We start from the raw sequence: 15,833 nt of genomic DNA, 5'->3' as shown, positions 1-15,833 counted from the left end.
TGGGCGGGCAGGTGAGGGCGGCGGGCCGGGGCGAACTGGCGGCCGCGGCGCCCCGTTTATTTTTGTAACTTTCCGGGGTGGGGTCTTTTTGTCGTCGCTCGTGCCTCCCCCCGCCTCCTCTCCCCCGCACCTTCCCCGTGCTCTTTTTTGGTTTTTTTTTTCCGCCCCTCGCAGGAGACGTTTTTTCCTCGCTCTCCTCCTGCCTCTCCCGCGGGAGCCGTCGGCGCGGAGGGGAGGCGCGGCGGCCGCCCCGCTGCGGGGGCGATGCCCCCGCCTGCCTTGGCGCCTCCCCGTGCCGGCCCCGCCGCCTTCCCTTTGTGCCGCCGGGCCCGGCGCGACGCCTGCCCCGGGAGCCGGCGCCCCGCGGCGCCCCGCGGCGGGAGGTAAGGGCGGCCGCCGCCCCGCGCCCCGGCAGCCATGCGGACCCTGCGGCCGCAGCTCGCCTCCCTGCTGCTCCTCGGTAAGTGCCCGTGGCCGGCGGGGAGGGGCGGGACGGGACAGCGCGGGGGTCCCCCGGTGGGACGGGACGGGACGGGACCCCCGGTGGGCGCAGCCCCTCGCAAGGCGTGCCGGAGGATCACCCCTTGCCAGTGCCAAGCGCCCGTCCCTAGGAGTTGTCACTGCCCGCGCTGCTCCTGTGGTCGGAGGGAGGAGTGGCGGAAAAAAGAAAAGCCCTGTAAATATGTGTATATGTATATATATGTGTAAAATAAATCAGGGTTTCATCTCCAGCCGCAGTACCCCGGTGGCCATTCCTCGGCGTGCCCCGGGGTCCGGCCGGGGCGTGGGAGCGGTGGGAGCAGAGGGGACGAGCAGCTCCGGCTCCGAGCGGGCTCCGGCTGCAACTTGGGAGGGCGAGCGGCCGTCCAGGGGCTGCTGCTGGGGTCGGGGGTGTCTCGGAGGGGAACCGTAAGGGTAGGGAGTTACATTGTGCTGAGCTTGCACAATGAAAGCGGAGAAAATGCCCGGGGTAAGGTAGGCTGAAGAAACAAAGTGCTCTGCTTGGCTCTGGAAGAGTGCGTTGAAATGTACAGGGAAGGCAGTCCTTGCTGCCGTGAAATGCAATTTGATTGCTTTGTGCTGCCTCTCAAAGTGCTCCTGTAGTCCCTTCTCTGAGGCGCGTTTCGTACCCCGCGAACCGTTAAACGCGTGGTTTTGTCCCGTCCCACGAGCGCCTGCCCCGGGGATGACTGTATGCAGTTCCCTAAAGTCCTCTGGGATCCCAGCGCTGGCTGAGAGATGCTGTGGCAGTGCGAGATTCCTTCCTACAAATTCGCGAAAAGCAGAATACAAGACTCTTAAAACGCCTCTACGCTTTCTGCTGCAGACCAGTGTGCGAGGCTTAAGTACTGATGAGTTGATAGGAACATTTGTGGAAAATACAGCACGGCACCCTCACGCTGCTTTCTGCCTGTGTATGTGCAGAGCAACCTCGGGGCTGTTTTGATTTGCCTTTTCATTGGTATGATTTTCTGCTGGCATTAACGCTATTAAGGGAAGAAGCGGCAGGGCTGGCAATTTTACTGTCTTGAGAATTGTCACATACATACCTACTCTGCCAATTTGGAAACAAGATCTCTACTAGAATTGCAGTCATGCTTCATGTCTGTAATTTGGGGCGGAGGTGGGGGGGTTTGGTGTGCTCTGCCTGTCTTTAGCAAAGAGAGAGAGCGAACTCTTTGAAATGGTTTTGGGGATGGTTCAAACTTCCTCTAACCATGGGTTCCCTGGGGAAAAAACCCATCTCCGAGCTAAGTTTATCCAGGGTGCCTTTGCTCTGTGAGTGCAGCGAGGCTGCCGTAGCCCGCAAGATGGGTGTAGCGAAGGGCGCAGCTCTCGCTGCCTTGGCTTCGCACGCTCCGTCTGTGCTGTAGAAGAACAATAGCCCCATTCTGGATTAGGGATTCCTAATATGGAGCGCTCGGGTCTGTGGGTCGCTGCGCGCTCCCTCCGGAGCACGCCCAGCTGCTGCGGCGGAGGAGCAGCAGAGGGCATCCCTCCTCCTGCCCAGGGCATCCCTCCTCCTGCCGAGGGCTCCCGGCTCTGGGACCCGCCAGCCCTGCGCTCTACACCCCGTGCTGGTGCTCACTCGGAGCCCTGCCCGCTGCCGAGGCCGCCCCGACCCCCTGCCTGCAAGAATTACATTTCTGCGTTTGACCTGAAAGCGGCTCTAACCTGCCTTGGTCCTCCCCGGGGGATGAGCTGCGTGGTGTCAGCTGTCGCTTTGGAGGATAGGTTGCTTTTCAGTGGTCCCCAAATCCCATGGACGTATCTAGTTCGTAAAAACGTCGTGCTGGCCTCCCTCTGCTGAACGTGAGGCTGTTTTTAAGGGTAGGATGTGTACCACGTGTGTGCCTGGAGTTACTTTTTGTTCTTTTCACCTGGACTTCTTTAGCTGGTTGTTCCCCGTTTGCCCAGCTGCCAGTTTTGATAAAGCTGGGGATGTGTGACGGTGCCTCAAAGCCACAAGTCATGCAGAAGTGCTTTAGGTTGCCCCTTGTAAAACTGAGACATCATTTGACTTCGAGTAAAAATGCATGTTTTGTAACGTAAATGTGACTGACTAGAAAAGGACTGTTGCTTTCCAAACAAGTAATGCTAATGCTAGAATATGGGACTAGGATACTATGGGTCAAATATGCAGAAAAAGAAATGCAACTCGTTCTCCCCTTCCCTTTCTGCAAACTCGTTAAAATCACTGAATGAGGAACTGTGGTTATGGAATGAGATGGTGGGTGATTTAATATAATATATCAAGCATTAACTACCTACCAAAATCCAAGTAACTGTGAAACCAGGGTCTGAAAACCCACATCTGGCATGTGGGTGTAACATTTGTAGATCTCTGCTGTTTTTCCCCCCCTTCTTGCTGCAGTGTTTGTTACAGGGTTCTTTAAACAAGTGGCACTTCATCACAAGTACAAAATGGGAAAATAGAGCAAGTGCTGTAAATAATCCTCATGCAGCAATGAGACCATTAATACTTGTGCCAGCCAGTGCTAATCCTATGTGTAGTTGCAAGATTTACCTCTTTTTTTTTTTGCAGGGAGGGATGCAAAGTCTGGTACTCCTCATATTTATAGTGTAATATATAGGAAACACAATAGGCTTCTGGGGAATGCTGAACTCATTCATGTCAGTGACTGGTTTATGAATAGTTCTGCTTTTGAGTCTCTTGCAGTCTCCAGAATACCACCTGTGAATGCAATTTACGGCTCTTTGTGTTCAAACATTGCATATGTATATATGTACATAGACTCATTACCCTCTTCCTCTCTCTATTCATGCATAGTAATTGGTGATTTATTTGCGATTCCTAGAGGGGAGCAGAGCATGCTTTAAGGTCTTGAAACCGCAGCTCTCTTGTAAATGGCATGTTGGAGTGAAATACCCATGCCCAGGTGACTCTTGGAGAACGGAGGGATGATCTTCCAGGCCTGTCTCCCGGAGGGGAAGGGATGCTGGCTGGGAAGCAGCAGTGTGCACTTGGCTGCTGCTCAGGACTTCTGCTCTTGCACCCTCCTGCTCTTCTGCTGCCTGCCCCGGACACAAGCCTAGGTGCAATGGACCTGGGGGCTGCTTGGCTGGAGGGGAGCATATGGAGAAAAGAGCGTAGTGGGTGTTTGCACACAGGGGGTTTGGGGGCGTTTTTGTTCACCACAGCTCGCGGCCCAGGAACGTTGCTGGCGCCTCATCTGCTCCTGGATGCAGTGTCAGCAGCAGTGGCCAAGATCGTGCTTTCTCCATCTGCGTCTGCCCCGAGTCCTGCGCCGCCAGCGTCGTTGTGCGAGCCAGCCCCGCTGCCCTCGCGCCTGTGCTCGCTGCCCGGCATCACTGTGCTGTGCAGTGCCGGAGCTGGGCCGATCCCGAGCGTGCTGGGCTGGGCTGTGACTCTGCTTTATTTGGGGAACATGCTCTGCAGATGGCTCTGGCCATTGCCTCGTTCATGAGGTGGCTCTGTGCGTGTCCCTGCAGCCAGGCTCCGCTCCTGCCCGTCCCCAAGTGTAATTCTTCATGGGCAGGCTCCCTCCCTGCAGTCTTGGCCAGACTGTCTGACATCCTGAGGCTCCTGCAGATCCTGTTTATTTACACAGGAGGTTTTGGTTTATGCGAATTGTTGTCTTTTAGTTGACCTTCCGTCAAGTTAGATGTCTTTATTAAAGCAGTTTTTATTGCAAATCGAATGTGTACTTAGAACACTTCTACCAGACCCATTATATAAAGTGAAAGGGAAAATAAACAGTGCTGCAGACCACAGGGAAGGGGGTGGCAGAGAGGGGGTCATAGGGAGAGCATCACTTCAGTGTTGGGAGGCTTGTTGATGGGTTTTTTTTTGACCAGGAATTTGCCTTTTTTGAAAAAACATCTTTTAAAGTTTTTTCTTTTGGTTTTCTTTCTTATCCATACAAAACTGGTCAAGTGTTCTGTCATTGATTTAAAGGTTATACAGTCTAGTTTGAAGGCAGAGGTGTTTTCATTGGTTTACCTTGGGTGAATCAGAGTGCTGTAACCTGAAAGAGTGCTTTTTGCCGTCTGATAGTTAGCAGTCTGCAGGATTCCTCCTGCCCAGGAACTTAAAGCACCAAGAAAATCTCCTGAAAGGCAGGGGAAGATTTTCTAGCACAATAGGGTTTTCTTATTGTTGCTAGGGTTCCTCAGCTCATGATTTGACTTGTCTACTGGTATCAAGGGCGTTTAGGCCCTCCAGCCAGTGTCTGGAAAACTGCTGTATTGTGATTTGCCTCTGGCTTTGAAGTTCCTAAATACTTCTTAATGATAACCTGCTAAATGGGTTTTGACTCCATTTTTGTATTGGTATTTCTTTCCTAGTCGTATAAAATCTTCTTAAGGAATAGTTCTCTGTGTTAGAATATTAGGAGACGTTTAGCATCTGTTTCTTATCAGCCATGGAGAGGCTAAAATGGAGCCTTCCCTGACAAAGCTGGGTTTCATCACAGTGCAAGGGAAAGAAATTGAGTCTGCCGCTGCCTTTGTTGGATCTGGGGTGTCTGTGCATCTATGTCATGTCCAGCTCTAACCTGTTGCTCACCCTGTCTCCGTCAGGAGGAACATGTTTCAAGTGATGTAAGTCAGTAAGCTTTTTCTTGTTAGGTTTAATTAGCAAATGGCAGTGAGACAAGAGGAACTCTTGCCTTCCTGGCTGTTGCTAAAGTCACATTTCAGTAAGTAATTGGACATGAGCACAAAACCAGACCATCTCAGCTAAGTGATGGGAAGCCTTTCTTGGCGAGGGAAAGGCTTTGACACTCAGGACTCGTACCATTGCTGCACAGTACTTTGTCTGCTGTGAAAGTAGATCTGTTTTTCACATGGTCCTGCAGATGTCTGTGGGATCCCAAGGGAAGGGGGGGTGCTGTGGAGGCAGGTGGCTGGAGGGCATGGCAAGTTTGGCTGGCTGGGTTCCCCAGTTTGCTGGGATGTGCATTCTCCATGTCCCAGGGTCTCATCACCCAGTGAGCCCAGTGTTTGCTCCAGCCACTCTCTTAAGTGTTACCAGCCCCTGACAGAGGCTGCCTGCTCTGTCCTGCTTAGCGTTTAATCTGTAGTTTCTGGCTGAAACAGCTGCCTGAACCCTCCTGTCACTCTTCTTTCCTGATTTTGCTCCTGTGCTGGTAGTTCCTTGGTGTTTCTAGGTCCGTTTCCAGCTCTTACTGGGCAGTGATCCACAGGGAGGGAAAAGGTGGTGCACTGCAAAGTGGAGGAGTGGGAAAAGGATCACAGACTGATGGAATGATTTGGGCTGGAAGGGACCTTAAAGATCATCTAGTTCCACACCCCCTCCCTGCCATGGGTGGGGATGCCCCCCACTAGACCAGGTTGCTTGAGGCCCATCCAACCTGGTCTTGAGCACTTCTAGGGATGGGGCATCCACAGCTTCTCTAGGCAGCCTGTTCCAGTGCCTCAGCACCCTCTGAGTAAAGAATTTCCTCCTAACATCTAATCTAAACGTCCCCTTTTTTTCATTTAAAACTGTTCCCCCTTGTCCTATCACTATCTGGCTGTCTATAAAGTTGTTCTCCATCTTTTTTATAAGCCCCCTTTGAGTACTGAAGGGCTGCAGTGATGTTTCCCTGGAGCCTTCTTTTCTCCAGGCCTAAAAAAAAATAAGAAAAGATTAACCAAGGGAAAGCATTAGGGAGAGAGGGAAGGTGAAGAACACAGCTGGTAAGAAAGACAGAGGAGAACAGGCTCTGAAGGATTGACCAAATGCCAGGCCTTACAGCAACACAGCTGGTAAGAAAGAGGAGAACAGGCTCTGAAGGATTGATCTTGTCAAATGCCAGGCCTTACAGTATGCCCATAGCATTTCCAGTGTCAAAGACTCCTGAATACAGAGGAAACGTGGATAGTGAGGATCTGTCTGTATTTGCCCTGTTCCTGAGCCGTGTACTTACCTCTCCTCTTAGCTGACTTCTTTCCAAACAAGGTATTGATTCCATGTGGGACTTGAAAAATCCCAGCACTTCTCCTGTCTCTTCTGATTTTGGCAGACTTAAGACTTCGCTGGTCAAGAGGGGATGAGGTTGATGTTAAGTGCAGGAATAAAGAGATTCTAGCGCAGTTCCTGGTGACAAAGTTGTCCCAGTTGGGATCCAGAGCAGCATCTGGGGCAGCTGCACAGCCATTAGCACTGTCAGGCATTTCATTAATGCCAGTTGTTTGCTTTGCAGTTCTGGATGTTGTTTTTCTGCCTCTTGCAAAACAGCTCATCAGGCTCTGATGTGTTTGCAGGTGATTTTTGATAGCTGTTGTGGCACTGCTAAGTTTTGGGGGGTTTTTAACTAGTGGCATGAGCCTGAAATTGCTGTCATTTGCTTGCTGTTCCCTACTCTGCTCACAGAAGCTGATAGTTTTGCTTCCCAGCAAATACGTTCCCTTTTAGAGTCATTGTGATTACAGGGGCAATAACAGGGAATGGTGGTGCATCTGGGGGATTTTTGGGGTGTTTTTTTAGGTTGTTCTTCCCACATTGCATTCCTGATGTGTCTGCCTGAGGCCTGCTGTCACTTTTATGGCTTTTGGGCTTTGTGTGGAGGTTGATAAGCTTGTCAAAGGGAGATGGGAGCAGGGGGTGAGGTAGATCTATTTTTCAACAGACTCTGTAGTGCTTTGAGAGGAGCTCAGCACTGACCCAGGCTGCTGTGAAATGGGTGGTTTCTGAAGCTTTTAGGGAAATGGAGGCTTGAAGATAAGATACTGAGCCCCAAAATAGCAGAACTTTTGGTTGTTTCTTTGGGAAAGAAGGGCTCTGATCTCTCATGACAGCAAGGTTATTAAGATTTGGCTGCTTAGATAAATTGGGCTTTTTTCATCTTGGATTAATCATTTTGTCTCCCTTTAGCATCAGCACCATGAACATGGGAATCTGCCCAGGTTCCTCCAAATCTCTCTGAAATGGAAGCTGGACCTTGAGTATGAGTATGAGAAGGCAGTTGTTTGTTGCCAGAAGTCATCCAGAAGCTCAGTACTCTGGAAAATCATACTGCTGGAATCTGGCACTTATTAACTCGAGTTACCCAGTACCTAGGATCCAGCCAAAGGGCTCTGGCTGGCTGCCAAGCTGAAATTACCAACCTGGGTGTCAGGCCTTGTTGGTTCCTTCTTGATAGCTTTAAATAAGAGCTTTCCAACCAGCATTTGTGTGCCAGCCTCTCTTCTAGTCATATTTCTCCTTACAGCTTTGTAAAGTGTTGGAGGTAATTATAGTACTTACTAATATTTATTCCGTTCTGAGCAATTATCTGGATGCCTTTATCTCCGGTGTGCTTTCAAAGTGCTCTGCCCCTCTCACCATCTCATCTCATCTCATCTCCCTGACTCAGTGCTTTCTGCTCCTTCCCCTCTCATACAGTCCTGGCCCCTCAGCTTCTTCCACCCTCCTGAATACGCTGTCAAGCTTGGCTTTCTTCTCCTGGAGGTTCCCAGATCCTGTTTTCCTGCTCCGCTGTCTAATCCCATTACAGAGGAGGGATGTTTGCTCCTTCTTGTGGGGGATGAGTGCTGAACCGCCCTGCCAGGTGCTAAGGAGCTTTCCAAGGAAAGACATGGATACCGAGGGAAGCTGGGCTGGCATTGTGCCATCTCCCAGCTTTCTGCTGGCTGCTTGTGGCCTGCAGACAATATCTTGAGAGCTCCTGCTGAAGGGTTTGACCTTTATGCCTGCAGTGTTACCCAGTGCCTACAGCAGGAGTCACAGCGTGCAAATTCCACTGCTTTCTTCTGACTTGTGACATAATGGTAGGCAAGTCACTCTGTCTCTGTTCTTGGCTGCTTGAAGTAGAGAGAGTGGCTTAAAAGGTGTAATGGGATTTTTTGGGGAGGAGATATGCAGTGTTAGGACCGAGGTCTCGTTTGCTGTCTGTGAGCAAACAGGCTGCTTTTTTTCTCATGCGTGGAAGAAAACATGGCATGGAAGAGATTGTTACAGCCTGATTGATTTCACTCTTGGTGTTAGAAAAAGAAGAAAATTGATTTTTTACTTTGAGCTCTGTGGTGTTACTTACCTGCACAAGCTCTCTTGCTTATCCTAGGTGAAGGAGAGCTCTGCTTGCCTCCCCATCAGGCTGGTGGGGCACAGCCCGTGTGACTGTAACGTGGAGCTGCTGTGATTCATCCCAGCCATCAGTGTTACAGCAGCACAGTTAATCTAGGGGTCACTGGCACCTCAGGAGCTGTTACGTCTAATCAGTCCCATGCCATGAGCTGCTTGGCAGTTAAATCTAATCTAGAGTGTGGAGCTGCCAAACGCTTGAAGTTTGCCAAGCACTTACTCCTGTCTGCTGTGAATGAGTTGGACTTGAGCAAGATCAGCTTCAGGTGCCTTTCTTGTGACTAGGACGCAGAGTCCAGCCTCAGATACCTGCACTGCAGAGGGGCAAAAGTTGTGCAGAGTCCAAAGGGCTACAAGGAGTGTCTAAATCGACCTGCTCATCTTCATATTTAGATATCAAAACATGCTTTTCTTATCTCATGTTGCTTTTTATCCCACCTCTTCCCCTTGCTTGCATGTGAGGAGAGGTGTGTTTGGAGGTGATCTTTCAGATACTGCCGTCATCATTAGAGCATAGAGGGACCTTGTCTTGGTTCTTTTAGAAGTCTTTCCTGAGAAGTCTATTTTTTGTTCTTATTTCCTATTTTCTGCTGCTCTTACGCCTCATCCACTCCTCTAGAATTGTCCAGTTGTGCCTGCAGGGTCCCTCTGCAGATGCTACCCTGTGGCTGCCAAGCAAAGGAAGGGCAACACTTACTCAGTGGTTATTTTGATTTGTGCCTGGCTCTGGGGTTTGGGCTAATTTTTTGTCTTTCAGTCTTTGCAGGGAAGAATGTGGCTGCAAATGTGTGGTGGGAAGGAGGTTTGTTTCCTCCTGGAGCAATGGGGAAAGCTATCTGAGACTGCCCTGAGCAGCATGGGGTAGTGTAGGGGAGGCAAGAGGCTGTTCTCAAAGAGGTTTGTCACCTCTTCTCACAAGCCTGCCCCTGTTAAGCTATTGTCACCCTTCTAATCTGCATCCCCTTGGATTTTTAGGCTGGCTTGTTTTGGGGGAGGGTGTAGGGAGATGAATGTGAGGAAGGATTTTGCTGTGTGTCAAATGCCTAATAGCTGTTCTAGCAGGTCCACTGGGATACATTACTGAAAGCATCCTAATGATCTCAGTGTAATGGATTTGAGCCTTGGAAGGCTGCTTGCTGGGAAGGGGATCCCAGAGCTTTGTGCTTGGCTCCTGGAGGTTCAGGGCTGGGTTCCTGGCAGCAGACAGGGCAGGCAGCAGGAGCTGCCTCAGAATCACAGAATCAATTAGGCTGGAAAAGCCCTCTGAGGTCCTCGAGCCCAGTCTGTGACTGAACACCACCATGGCACTGAGTGCTGTGTCCAGTGGCACTTAGACACCTTCAGGGGTGGTGACTCCATCCCCTCCCTGGGCAGCTAATTCCAATGTTTCATCACCCTCTCTAGCGTACCCATCCCTCCATGGGGAAGAGTCAGAGAGGAGTCATATGCAGGGCTTTGGCGTGGCAGAAGAATGACTCAGTGGGAGGCTTGGCCAAGCACCAACTCCTGCTGCTTACCTCAGAAATGTAGATTACCAGAGGCTGCAGTTGTGTGGGTGCCAACTAAGTCCCTGAAGAGATGTAATCTGAGGAAAGGGTAATTTTCCTTACAGAGATATCTGGGTGTTGGTGGAAGAGGGAGATGTGCAGAGGAGCATGACCATAACTGATACCAGCAGCCTCTAAACCTGGCTGCTGGCAGCACATGTGGGAGAGATGTGCTGGGGAATGTGGCTCCCACCCCATCTCCGGGAGCAGCACCCGGTTCTGCTGCTCCCATTCCTCTAACCACTGCTGCTCCTGAGGTGGCATCAAGTAGCCTTCTCCTCCTGGTACTGGTGGTGGCCTGGGAAGGAGGTGGGCTGTTTCTTAGCTGCAAAAATGATAGGATTAAGGGTCACATCAGAAAGGAAGGTTCCAGTCCTGGAAGGTACCAGTGGAGCCACAAAGACCCCTGTAGTATAGGTGGGGATGATGAAGAGGTGGTAGAAATGAGGGTGGGAGACAGCAGGAGTAGAGTATTCCAGTGGCTGGACAGATGTAAAAGAAATGCACGTATGTGATCTTGAAAGTGCTGCAGTAGAGATTCTCCATAGTTACTGGGGTGATCAGCATCGTTTTCTAAATCATCCTCCGTGTGTGGATGCGAATCTTGAGTGTGGGTAGGGTGAAGTGAGGCTTCTGGGGAAGTATGCTAGTGGGAGGCTAAAAATAAATTATCAAAAGAAAGAATTGAGAAATTAACAAAGCTAAACGGATGTATGCAGCTCTAAGAAAAGGGTGTCATATTTGAAAGCATATTTTTGAAAATCCATTTGCTTAGTCATCTTACAGATAAGTTAGCTATTTTTGCCTTCTTTGCTCTGATGACACTTCACTGTCTATATAATAGGTTTAGCATCTGCATTCTTTTCTAGTGTAAAGGGAAGATGTATCTGCTAATTTTGAGTTGGCTTTGTAGAATTGCTTTACCTCTTGGCTGTGAAATAAATAAGATAGTGGTCCTAAAATTATTTTAAGGAGAATAGTTGGCATTATTTTCCTTCTAACTCATCTTTTTAACCCATCTGCCATGTCTGCAATCGAATTTGAATAGAGAATATATACCCTTGCTATTTCATGTGTAATAATAACTGTGCCCTCAACTGCTCCAGACATTAAAGTGATGATGTTTGGGTTCAGCACAGTAATCTACTGGGGAATGAATGCAAGATCAAGGGCATTTGCAGGTTTTTATTTCTTTGTGTTTGCAGGGGCTGTGGCACTGCTAGTGGGTTGCTCACAAATGGTGTCTTAGATTACCTCTTCTGCAGGGAGCAAGATTTGCATCTTGCCGTTCCTATTTGATCTGCAAGTGGTGATGAGAGCTGTATACTTGAATTCAGATTTTTCTGAGTAGCAGTCTGCAGTCATTAGGGCAGCACTTAGACCCCAGAGGCTTTTTCCATGTTTTCATCCTGTTTCAGTAACCGTGTCTCTTGTTCTCTTGTTCCTGAATATTTTCTCTAGTAAGAGGATGCTGTTTGTTGCAGCTGTTAAACCTCAAATGTCTTGGATCTCCCTTAGGGAAGAGGGGAGAGTTCCTGAGGTTTCTGTGTAAGCAGTCTACAGAAACACCTACATGTCTTTCCCAAATATACAGCCAGGAGGTATTATTGGTGCTGTCCTAACCAGCTGATGGAATCTGGCTGGTTCGGCCTGTGAGTCCTCCCTCTTGCTGGCTCATTGTGTTGAAGGGGTTTAGTAAGGAGACAGGGATAACAGGGATTCTTTGGGGTTTTTTCTTTTTTTTTTTTTTTTTTTTTTTTTTTGGCATGCATTGGTACTGGATGGCTCTGGTTGCTTTTGTCAGAGCAGTGTAGCTAGGAGGTGTCAAAGGAAATTATGGATGTTTGTTCGGTTTCCTGGCTGGATGTACCATGTGGGTTTTGGAGAAATGTGCATTGAATAAACATTGGGTAAATCTCCTAGGACTAGCACTGCCTGGGAATGGTGTTGGGAGCTGTGCTTATCTTCATGGCAGGATTTAAAAAGAAACGTTTGTGTGAGAGGAGTTTTGCGCCCTGTGTTTGGTTCCCATCGGTTCAGTGATTTGTGATGTTGCTCCGTCTGTTCCCTTTAAAGCCAGCTGGCCAACCTTAGGAGAGAGGATTATCTAAGTAAAATTCTCCAAAGCCTATATTGCTGTCAGAATTCTTTCTTTCCCCCTCTTTCACAGTGCCAGAGGCCAAACCCAGCCCAGGTGTGACCAGTGCCACATTTAAAACCTTGGGGCCAGCCCTTGGGAGAGAGGTTGTGCCCCGTTTGTGCCCCTTCACTGGGTGGCCGTGGGTGCGAGGGCATGGCCTGGGCAGAGCCAGTGGGATGGGCACTGCCACGAGGGGCAGGAGCTCTGTCCCAGGTGGTGACAGCTTGGTGCCTTTGCCAGGGCAGTGTGTGCCATGGTCCCCTTGTCCCCGCTGCCACGGCAGGTCACGTCGCTCCTCACCAGGGGATGCAGGGGATGCTGTGGTGGCAGGAAGAAGCCCTGACCAAGTGCCCCAGGACGTGGCAGGGAGCAGGTGGCTGTATGGGCATGGGGGCACCTTCCCAGCCAGGGACAGCCTGGCTTGGGCACGGGGCTGGCTCCTGTGTGCTTTGGGACATTGGCCAGGAGCAGCCCAGTGCCTGTGGTGCCCAAGCCTTGCCACACGAGCTTGTGGAGGACATTTAATTTTGCCTTCACCTTGGGAGTGACATTTCCCAGCCATGCTAGTGGGTGCAACCCGTGCCAACCCTCACCACCAGTCTGCTGCTGCTGTGAGGTGAGGAGGGGGATGGCCTCGGCAGCTCCTTTGGGATTGCAGTCCCAGCTTCCTGGCCCTGCAGCCTTCCCTTCTCCCTGTCTTTTTGCTGGTCTCCTCCAGCTGTGTCAGTCCCCGACAGACCTGGAGCGTGTGTGGTGTTTGGGTGCAGCTGCTGAATCTCTTCTGCTTGCATCAGTCGGTCGCTGTTAAGGCTTATAATCAGTGTAAAATCTCTGGGGTGCAGCTATTTGCTGAAAAAAACAACCCACTGCACCCTTCCAGACTTGCATCAAACAAGAGTTTTATTCTCATTAATTGAATTCCTCTAGAGTCTGATAACTTGGGCATGTTGAAATCAGATAAATAAAACCCTCCCTCCCTGGTAGCTGTGTAAGCCTTTCCTTAACTCCCTGATCAGAGGGGACTAGGCTTTGCTAAGTAAGTAGCTGAAGATGAAAACTTCTGCATACGTCTGCTCATTGGGGAATGTAGGCAGGAGGATGCTCAGAGTGGTGTATTTAGGAAAGATCTATTTCATCCCCCACTCTTCCTTTTCTCAGTTGATTAGGAAAGGTTTTTTTGTTTAGTGACAAATGCTGTTAAGTTAGTCACCCTCAAACACATTGTCTAGAAGCTGGGACTCTGCTTTCTTTCAGACCTTCAGATAAACCTGCAGCCCTATAAAGTGGCAAGCCTGCCCTTGCTGAAGTCAGGGTGTATGGCCTTTGGAGCATCTCTCGGGCTGTGCTGCCCCATCTCATCTCATGGATGCTGGGATGGGTTGCTCTGGGAGGCGGGAGGGCATTTGGACCGGTGCCTGAGGTGTGTGGTGTGGCTGAGCTGATTCTGTAATCCTGAAAAAATCCAACTTGCAGCTTTTCCCAGACTCCATACATCAAATGAGACTTGCAGTCGTTAAGGTCATGTCCTTTCTGTGTTGCATCTCTCGTGTGTAGCTCTTGTCTTGGTGCTGAAGGCTGGGGCCCCTCTTGTTCAGCAGATGCTGCTGGTTAGTCCAGAGCCATTCCTCCCTGTGCCTGGTCACCCATGCCATAAGGAGGTGCCTGGCTTGCCAGCCAGTCTGGATTTTCAGTCAGCACTGCTCCTCCCCTTCAGGGTCTTTCTGTTTTTCTCCTCCCCTGCCACTCCTGCTGCTGCTTTTTTTGTGCACGCTGGATTTGGATTTCCACCCACTCATTATCAGTATTTACACCACCAATGCAGTGGCATCTCCCCTCATCCTCAGGACACTTTTTCTGCTCTCTCTCCCATCTGCTGCTTCTGCTCCTGCTGTCATGAAGTGGCATGAGTCCTCTGACCATGCTGACCTCCCCATCTCTGAGTTTGGCCTCTTCCCTTTCTGCCTTGTCTCTCGTCAACTCTTTCAGTTTTTGCTTTACTGAATGCTGATGGTGGTATTGCCCCCCAAGCCTGAATAGGCCCTTCTCCATCTTCGGATTTGCTTCTCGAACTGTAGCAACTGTATGAAGAGAGCTGGCATACAAATGATGGTCTGTCTTCACCTGTTGGTTTTCTCTGTCCTGCTTTCCTTCTCCATGCTTTTCACAGAGGTAGAATTTCTAACCTTTCTGCTTGTCTTAAGGGTCCCAACTAATTTTTCATTGTCTCTGTCATTTGTTTTCCTGCTCATAGCCTCTCTCCTTCATTGTGAAGCTGCTTTATCCCCCCCTCCTCCAGCAGTTGCTGTGTCCTCTGCAAGCCCCATGGGATGCTCTGTCTGGAGCTTTTGCCTCCCAGCTCTCTGCCAGTGTAGTCTGTCTCTGTGATTTACTTCACAAGGGCTTTCTTAATAGACCCCACTGCTCTACATCTTGGTTGTGATCAAATATTACCTTTCTTGACATTGTAATCGACCTTGCACTGACCAATTTTGGTCTCTTCCCGGAGTGATTTCCTCTAAGTTCTGTTGTCTTTGTCTTTTCCTGCCTCTTACAGAGCTTTTCTTACGACCTCATGAGTTTACCCTGTATACCAGCTTCAGGGTTTGTTTTTGTGTGGCTACAAGGGATCTGTTCTACGGCCCTGTCCAGATCTTCCTACAGTCCCTGCCTCTTTGTAATTTTGTCCGCTCCTAAAAACTGGAGTGGCCTCTCTGTGCTGGTGTTACAGGCTTGTATTTCTGGTCAATTCAAAATTCTAACCTCTGTCTCTGGTGCTTGCTTACATGCATATGCATGCACCTGGCTCTTTCTGCTTAAGGAATGTAAGCTGCAGCATTTCTTAGCCATCTCTGCCTCCGAAATTCGTTCCGGTTTTTTTTTTTTTTTTGTCTGCTGGTTCCCCTGAACTCTCAAATTAGTTCCTCCTCCTCTGCTGTGCCAAAAGCAAGATACGTGTCTTCTCTTTTAAAGCCCTTCTACCTTTTCTTTCTAGTGCTTCTTCCCTCTGCGGTTTTTGATTCCCAGCCTCTGCCTCTCATTGTGTTTCCTCAGGCGGGGTTCTCAGAGAAAGAGGGCTTATCTGATCATGCTGCCTCTGCCACCCCTTTCCAGATAACCTGGAAGCCCTTTGGCCAATTTTACGCAAATTTGACAGGAGCAGAGAGCTCGGATATAAACAGGTTCCTGCAAGCCTTGTGAAGAGTAGTAGGTGGCTGAGTCAGGGCAGTGGCAGGGGACTGAAGGAGACCCTTTTCTTCAAGGACCTCAGCAGTGCCTCCAAATGACTGTGCCAGCTGTAGGAGAAGCTCCAGCTGGAGCTTGCAGTCAATTCATTAGTTCCAGAGACAGCCTCCCTCCTGAAGGCACGGGAAGCTAGGCTTCATTAAGCCTCCTGCTCCTAGGGTTGTTTGCTGAAAGTGGTGGCTTGGAACCCTTTTGTTTTACTCTGTGTGATGGGGAGTGACCTGCAGCGAGCGCCTGCAGCACTTCTTCCCTTGCTGCCTTTGCATAAGGCCTGCTAGAGACCTGGCATCAGGGTCTCCAGCAGACAGAAACCTTGGCACTTGCTCCCACT

At 49.9% G+C, this 15,833-nt stretch overlaps 1 protein-coding gene across 1 annotated transcript in view; it reads left to right on the top strand.

The window, feature by feature from the left end:
* Positions 1-15: 15 nt before the first annotated feature.
* Positions 16-15,833, top strand: part of IGSF3 (immunoglobulin superfamily member 3) — a 93,082-nt gene continuing 77,264 nt past the window's right edge. The window contains exon 1 of the mRNA XM_041480227.1: positions 16-460. Within this exon, the coding sequence (XP_041336161.1) occupies positions 418-460 (43 nt within the window). The 5' untranslated portion in view covers positions 16-417. The remainder of the gene's footprint in view (positions 461-15,833) is intronic.

This window comes from Pyrgilauda ruficollis, unplaced genomic scaffold (genome assembly GCF_017590135.1).
Source record: "Pyrgilauda ruficollis isolate IOZ18807 unplaced genomic scaffold, ASM1759013v1 scaffold50, whole genome shotgun sequence".
In the NCBI taxonomy this organism is placed as follows: Eukaryota; Metazoa; Chordata; class Aves; order Passeriformes; family Passeridae; genus Pyrgilauda; species Pyrgilauda ruficollis.
The sequence above is the reverse complement of the archived record's forward strand: the minus strand, read 5'-3'. Positions and strand labels throughout refer to the sequence as shown.